This window comes from Nicotiana attenuata, chromosome 2 (genome assembly GCF_001879085.1).
Source record: "Nicotiana attenuata strain UT chromosome 2, NIATTr2, whole genome shotgun sequence".
Taxonomy (NCBI): domain Eukaryota; kingdom Viridiplantae; phylum Streptophyta; class Magnoliopsida; order Solanales; family Solanaceae; genus Nicotiana; species Nicotiana attenuata.
In genome coordinates, this window is record NC_031990.1 from 51,957,043 (window position 1) to 51,965,228 (window position 8,186).

General features: G+C 38.1%; 1 protein-coding gene across 1 annotated transcript; it reads left to right on the forward strand.

The window, feature by feature from the left end:
- LOC109209914 (V-type proton ATPase subunit F) lies at positions 369-7,888 on the forward strand. Its single transcript, XM_019373280.1, has 5 exons — positions 369-616; positions 890-969; positions 1,157-1,238; positions 5,803-5,885; positions 7,456-7,888. Exons 2-5 carry the CDS (start codon positions 907-909, stop codon positions 7,618-7,620), a joined length of 393 nt encoding a protein of 130 aa, XP_019228825.1. The 5' UTR covers positions 369-616; positions 890-906; the 3' UTR covers positions 7,621-7,888.

Sequence of the window (8,186 nt, forward strand, 5' to 3'; positions counted from 1 at the left end):
AAACTGCTGCTTAAAAGACTTCTCTATTTTGGCCAAACAACTTATAGTTTCAAATAAGTTTAACAAAAAAATTACTTTTGACCTCTTAGAAGCTTGGCCAAACAGAGTCTAGATGTGCAGTTGCCCCATAAATTAATGCAATTATTGTTTAATACTGCTGATAGAAAACTACATTAATTACGTGACAAGTATTTTAGCTTATGTGGGAAACCAAATTCCTTTGGTACTTCAATAGGGCGAGCTGTTTGATAGTGACTTCTTTCGTTTGGTAGGACGACGAAAGGCTACTTTAATGACGGAAACAGCCGGAAACTCGAGAGGGTCGCCTTTGCTGATATTATTTATACGAACTTATGTTCGGATCTACTACAATATCATCAACCAAACAACCCCTAAGAATATACATGTGTCGTGTGATTTCTGGCAAGGTAACAATGCTTCTTTTCTTTTTCTTTCTTTGGGTTAAAGTGTTAAACTAAGAGGTGGTCAGTAGTGAGCACGTTGGAACTTTTGGGGCTTAGCCGACACTCTCAGCAAATAGCATCAGCCTTCTCCCTCTTCATTCCTCGATTCGTCTCTAGAGATTGGATCCTCAATTTAAGCTCAAAACTTCCAAGTAAGCTGAAAAATCTGTTGCACTTGCACTACTAGACTTCTTCTTGCATTCAATTCTGTTATTTCAGAGGATTTCGATCTGGTTATTAGTTTATTCAATTTCATTTAGAACTTGAAATTTGTTTAAATCTTTAGTTACATCTGATCTTTTTGGTGGTGTTTTGTTAATAGTTTAGGATTTAGTTTGATATCTGAATTTGTTAGTTCAAGATTGTTTTGTGATTCTAGTATTTGATTAAAACTGTTTCTTATTTGATATCTTCTGCGATTGCAGAAACCTTGTTCTTTCAGATGGCTAACCGAGCTCCTATCAAAACTAGCAACTCAGCCCTTATTGCCATGATCGCCGATGAGGTGAACTTTTCATCATAAAATTTTTGGGCGTTGTTATGTATGATTAAAATCGATAGACTATGCTCTATTTCCCTTGTGTCGGTAATGGACTTTTAATCTTGTGTTTCTTTGTTTATTTATGTCTATGCATTGACCACTTTAAGTATCTAGACATACTGATGCTTATGGAAATAACTTGTTAATGTAGGACACAATTACAGGATTTTTACTGGCTGGAGTTGGCAATGTTGATTTGAGGAGAAAAACAAATTACCTCATTGTGGATTCAAGTAAGTTTCAAGTTTGGAATTACCAGTTCGCTATTAGCTTCGAGAATCTTTCATTTGCTTCTGGGCTGTATATATTTCTCTGCATCAAAATGACATACGTATTGATATTGTTAACTTGATTGACTGCAAATATACTCTTTGTAACGACCAGGCCGGTCGTTTCATGAGTTACCGCTCCGTTTCCTCCATTTCTGCTTCTTATTGCTTTGTTTATCGGTTCTATATGTGATCGGGTTGGTTGGCTCGGGTTCGGAAAGGTTTTGGTAAGATTTGAGACACTTAGTCTCTTTTGAGGAAGCTTAAGTTGGAAAAGTCAACCGGATATTGACTTATGTGTTAGAGGGCACGGATATGAATTTCGATGGTTCGGATAGCTTCGGAAGGTGATTTGAGACTTAGGAGCGTGATCGGAATGTGTTTTGGAGGTGCGTAGTAGATTTAGGCTTGAATTGGCGAAAGGGGTATTTTGGCGTTTTCCGGTTGATAGGTGAGATTTTGATATAGGGGTCGGAATGGAATTCCAGGAGTTGCAGTAGAATCGTTGCGTCATTTGGAATGTGTGTGCAAAATTTCAGGTCATTCGGACGTGGTTTGGTAGACTTTTTGATCAAAAGCGTAATTCGGAAGATTTTGAGAACCTTAGGCTTGAATCCGATGTGTTTTGGTTGATTCGATGTTGTTTGAGGTGTTTTGAAGATTGGTATAAGTTTGGATAGTGGTATAGGACTTGTTGGTGCTTTTGGTTGAGGTCCCGGGGGCCTCAGGGTGATTTCGGATGGTTGACGGAAGGTTTGGAGTTGAGTTGGGAAGCTGAAGCCATATTGTTGCTGTCATAACCGCATCTGCGGTTGAAGGATCGCAGGTGCGACCCCGTAGATGCGGGAGACTAGGCGCAGAAGCGAAAAGAGCCTACGAAGGCAGGAACCGCAGAAGCGGTTGAGGGAAGCGGGTTAGGCATCGCAGATGCGGAAATTGAGGACTTTAGTGAAAACCGCAGGTGCGGTGGTCTAGACGGCAGAAGCGGTTACGCAGGAGCGAGTTTAGGACCGCAGGTGCGAAAAACCTGGGTCAGAATGTATATAATCTTTCCTTCGCGATTTTAAGAAGTTTCACCATTTTTAAACACGATTTCTGGAGCTTTTGGGCGATTTTGAAGAGAGAATTCAAGGAGACTTCATTGAGATTTGGAGCATCCGGAGGCCGATTCGAGGGGCAAAGACATCGCGAGCTAGAGTTTAGGTCGGATTGAGATTTAGGCGCTTCAGGTCCTGCTAGCGAGGGTTGATAGCTACCAGCAGATTTTCGGAGTCCACTAGATGGTGGGGAGACGAGCGACCGGTCAGGATGGACGACCACCAGTACCATCAGTTGGGGCCACTAAAGGCCGAGGACGTGGTCGAGGCCGTGGTAGGGGTAGAGGTGCAGCCCGCACAGCAGCCGGGGCAGCACCTGCAGATCCACCAGCCGCCCCAGTTCAGGATCATGTCCCAGTTGTGGACGCTCCAGCAGCACCAGCTGTGCCCATTGTGATTCCAGGTCTTCAGGAGACTTTGGCCCGATCTCCAAGATTGATATGTTTCACTGTTTCTTTTGGGATTTAATCATGTTAATGACTTATATTATGTTATTTTAATTGTAAAAAATGAATTGGGTGTTGTGTCGGCTGGCCTTGTCTTCACGAGAGGCGCCATCACGACCGGGTCTGGGTTTAGGGTCGTGACACTCTTGTTAGTAAAGAAAAAATTAGTTTTGTACTAGATGCTGGCCATTGCAGTTCTCATTGTTCAAATGCGAAAAATAGTTGCTATCTTTCAATATTGTGTTCGTAGCACGTTCTGCAAGACACATACACTTATAAATGATTGCAGACATATTTAGGTCAAAACTATCACCTTCTTTGTCAAATAAGATTTGTATTACATATATGTAATCTATAAGAAGATAAGCTAAGACAATATCATGTAGAAAATAAAGTTTACATGCAAATTTAGAGAACATCACATAACTAAGCCTAATACTGTTGTTAAAGCATGTAAATTAAATAGTTCATATTTCCAAATGTTTCTATCACTGCCCTGCCCATATGATCATTATTTCAACACCATTGAAATATGTTGCACGGTGTGTTTGTAGTAAGGCCGTGCATAATTTGGTAAATACTGAATTACCGTACCGAAACCGAAATTTTTGGTATTTGGTATACGGTATTTTGGTATTTGGTACGGTATTTGGTTTAAGTTTTTAAAAAAAATTGGTATTAGGTATGGTATTTGGTATTTTAAAATAAAATACCGAAATACCGATACTGTACCAAAATATATATTATATTACACAAAACACATATTATCAATTATAATATAAATATAAAAATTCTAAAATTTTACTTTCCTTTATTCTCAAAGTTCATCAATTAACTCTAAACAAGTAACAAGACATTTCTAATGATCAAATATTCTTTTATGTACAATTTTCTCTATTTGGGTCGATATTTGCTAGTTTTGGATAAAATTTTTGTCAACAAACATTTTCAGTTTTGTATTTTTGAATACTTTAATTAAGAATATTAGAGTGTATGGCTATATGCACTAGTTAGTATTCAAACCGAATAAACCGAAGTTACCAAACCGAATAAACCGAAACCGAAATGAGGAAAACCGAACCATACCGAATTTAATTAGGTACGATATAGGATTTTAGGAAACCGAATACCGAAACTACCGAACTGAAATGTCTATATACCGTACCGTACCGACGGACGAACACCCCTAGTTTGTAGTTAGCAATCATTTTGTCAATGCCTCATTTAGTGAGGATGTCTACAATATCTAAATGTACCAAAATTTCCATGGTCAAGAATAAAATATTTGTTTCAATATTTTTTTTTTACCTTTTAATGATGCTTGGTAAAGATCACCAATATGCTCTGAAGCTGATGATCTTTCATGCCATATTGATAACTTTATTCCTCATAATTTTTATTGTCCACGTTAATCTTTCTTCCTCTTCTTTACACTATTTTGCCGCACTTAGGGGTGACAAATGGCTTAATGCTTAGTATAGTGCTTATTGTAGCCACCACGATCACATCTATGACTCCATAAGATCTATTAGGTGTCGTGTTCATTTCATGGAATGGACTAGATCCAACATGATATTTCTTGATTGTTCCCCTAATAGTTGGTTATTTTGCTCAACCACTAAGAGACATGAAATCAATTCTGAGTACTTCTTAAAACGTTTTTCACGATATTGTTGTTGTAGGAGTAAATTTGAGGCATGAAAAGTTGATAATATTTTCTCCAGCATATCCTCATCAGTGATCTTTTCTCCATGTAATTTCACTTAGGAGCATGCTTTCCATCTATCTCCAGAAATGAATGAGACAACAGCTAATAGATCTTATGGATGTAGCCGCGACCATAGTTGTGGTGTTGTGGTCATGGTGACTTTAATAAGCACTACACTTATCATCAGGTCATATCTTGATCTAACTGTAGAAGGGGCATAACAACGTAGAGAATAAGAGAAAGATAACAGTCGACAAAGTAAAAAGAATATGGAAAATGAATGCTATCGATTTGGCATGATGGGTCATTAAGTACATACTTGTCGTACGCTAAAGCATCTTGTTGGTTTTTACCGAGCGTCATTAAAAGATAAAGAAGAAAATATTTAAGCAAATCCTGCTCTTGACCATGGCAATTTGGATGCAACACTTTTAGATGTTGCAAGCTTCCTTTCTAAAGGAGGAATTAACCTTGGGAGGAAATAATATTCATTTGGCTAGTGAAGGAAATAAATGACTATGTTTATGTTACATGCTTCAGCTACAACAACAACAACAACCCAGTATAATCCCACTTAGTGGGGTTTGAGGAGGGTAGTGTGTACGCAGACCTTACCCCTACCCTGGGATAGAGAGGCTGTTTCCAAATAGACCCTCGGCATCCTTCCCTCCAAGAACTTCCCACCTTGCTCTTGGGAAGACTCGAACTCACAACCTCTTGGTTGGAAGTGGAGGTTGCTTACCATCAGAGCAACCCCGCTTGTCTCATGTTACATGCTTCAGCTATGCTTTTACATTTAGCATGTAATGTTCTCTTGAATAATAGCTCTCAAAGTACTATTTTGCATTAACACTTTATTTTCGACATTGTTGTTCTCATAGTGGTATATCTTGATGTCTGTGTCTAGATGGTACTCCCGGTATAAAGGATTTGTCATTATGATTATGGCTTAAGGAGCCCAAATGTGATTTCAATAAATGACTTTCAATTGTATAAGTGTATGTCATTATATTTTTTGACATGTAAAGATATATGCCATACATTTTTTATTTGGTTAACTCTCTTGCTCAACTCAGAATAGAGTCAATCATATGTGTTTAGACCCTATAACCAGACAGATTGACCTTTTCTATTGATAATGGGCTCAAATAATATTTCTAATTTAGTTGCTGATGAGGGATGGAATAATGGAAGCTGGCGTCTCCTTTGAGTGGTAGAGTTTTTCATTTTCCAATATTTGGATAGAAAGTAATGTAGATTTCCTATCTCATGTTTAGAAACAACAGTGAAGCAGATTGAAGATGCTTTTAAGGAATTCACCACAAGAGAGGACGTCGCAATTGTGTTAATCAGCCAATATGTAAGTTTTATATTCTTTTTTCATTTGATGTTTGGTTTATCATTTTTACATGTCTATTATGTAGTCGAGAAAATTATCAGCAGTTGCTGGTTGTGTATTTCGTGGAGCTCTGCTCAAGCGCCACAATAAGATTGCGTGTTTCAACTGTTAGTTATGTCATATAGTGTTTATGTCAAATTAGGTTGGAATGTAGATGGCTAATTGGATTGATCGAAATCTTTCATTTTCTGAACTTTTGAACTACCTAATGGCTGTCCAACTTTGGTTGCTCTCAAGCTAATATCAGAAACCTGCTAGAGTACAAGTAGTATAATCTATATTTCCAGTTGGAAGTTAAGCTTACCGTGGCTATAGCCAGTGGCGGAACCTGTAATTTTAACAAGGTGGATTCAAAAAATTCGGACCTAGGATCTAAAGCAATTTTTGAACTACCTTTGCCACCATAATGAAAACCTTATGTTCAAGGAGATTCAAAAATTTGGATATATATGAAATAATTGTTTTTTGCTCTACTTATGCAGTACGGTTTTCCAACAAAGTGCGTTCAATTGAAACCCCTTCATTGGCTGTGGTTCCGCCACTCGCTATAACATCAATCAGCTTGCATTTCCTCTTCCAAAACTAAACCCCATTGGACTTGTAAAAGCAAAAATAGATAATTGACTATAACCATATAAGCCTGCTTCTCGAATCTCTATCACCTCCATCAGGTGATACTGTGCTTGGTTGGGGAAACGGCAGGAGGGGAAATCAAGAGGTTAGTGCTAACTGTTAAGTTCATTTTCCTTGTTTGGTTATGAAATACAATTGAAGAGGTGTCCTTATCACACACACACAAAAGAAAAGGGAAGAAAGAAAGGAAAATACAAGTGAAGAGGTGTAGATCTCCATCTCAGTTTTTAAGCCAGTCTAAAATTCATCAAAATGAGAAAGTAACTGTTCATGCAGTCATTCCAAACAGCGTTAAGAAATGTTAAGTACTTTTCAAACCAGTCAGTCACTCCTCTTAACTTGTATCAGACACTGTGAAGTAGAGGTTTGAAACTGCCGAGTTAGCCTGTCAGTGTCTGCCTGTATTGAACTAGTTGTTTGTTAACATGGGACAAAGGGGATGTGCAATGGAGATACTCCTTTGATAGGCATAATATATAAAGGGAAAGGACAATAGTTTGCTAAGAGTAAGAAAAAGCTATCAATTTCCCTCTCTCTCCCTGTCGAATCAGTAGCAGAGCCTTGTTCAGTAAACTACGAGTTTAGCGCTTCCTGTTTCTTACTTGTCCTTGGAAGTATTATCGTTTTTAGATACACCAGAGATTGTGAGGTGCTGTCAAATTGCTTCTTTTATCTTTGTTGAGTTTCTGTTCAGTTTACTAAATAAATCCCACTAGCATTGTGTAATATGGTGGAGTTTCGCTATCACCCATAATAACTAAAAATTATTAGGCTGCAGTTTTATGTCCATGGGCAACTATCCACTTTTCGTTAACTGAAGACTCACTGAAAACAAGGGTCCAAAGTAGAGCTAATTGGCATTTCATATAACTTATTCCTCCTGGTTTATTTTTTTCAGATTGCCAACATGATACGGTTTTTGGTTGATAGTTATAATAAACCAATTCCAGCCATTTTGGAGATTCCTTCAAAGGACCACCCATACGATCCTGCCCACGATTCTGTTCTGTCACGAGTGAAGTATCTCTTCTCTTCTGAATCAGTCGCCTCTGGAAGGCGTTAATGATGGAATAGTGTTTCTATATGCCCCAAACATTCGAAATAACTTAATATTGTACCATGTCACCCATCTTATCAAGCCGTATTCATCTTGCAATCTTTGTTTGTTTTAGATATTTACGCGGATTGTGTTGTTCTTGATTGTTGATTTGTACAAGTTAAACCGACTATGTGAGTGAATAACCTGTAATAAGTCAGTTGCTGGCGGCTTCTGTTCTTTGGGAAGTTGAAATGATATATGAATATTACTTCTGTAGGAATATTGAGCACTGCATCAATGTTATGCTCTTTGTTCTTCACTGCCCTTGTGGAAAATTTATTTAATCGTCATCTGTCTAAGCATTAGCGGGCAAAGTTGCCTGGTACCTCTACTGGTGGGAAGCAACAAGTACCAGAGTAAGTAATTGAGGTGCATGCGCGCAAACTAATAGCCACCAAAACTAGCATTTACATATTCAAGGAGGCAAAGGCATCATCAAAATGACCATTTACGTTTCAAAGAGACTTAAGAAGCTCTTCTGCTCCCTTTAAGTTTATACATACCAATATCTTTTGACGTTAAGTGAAACT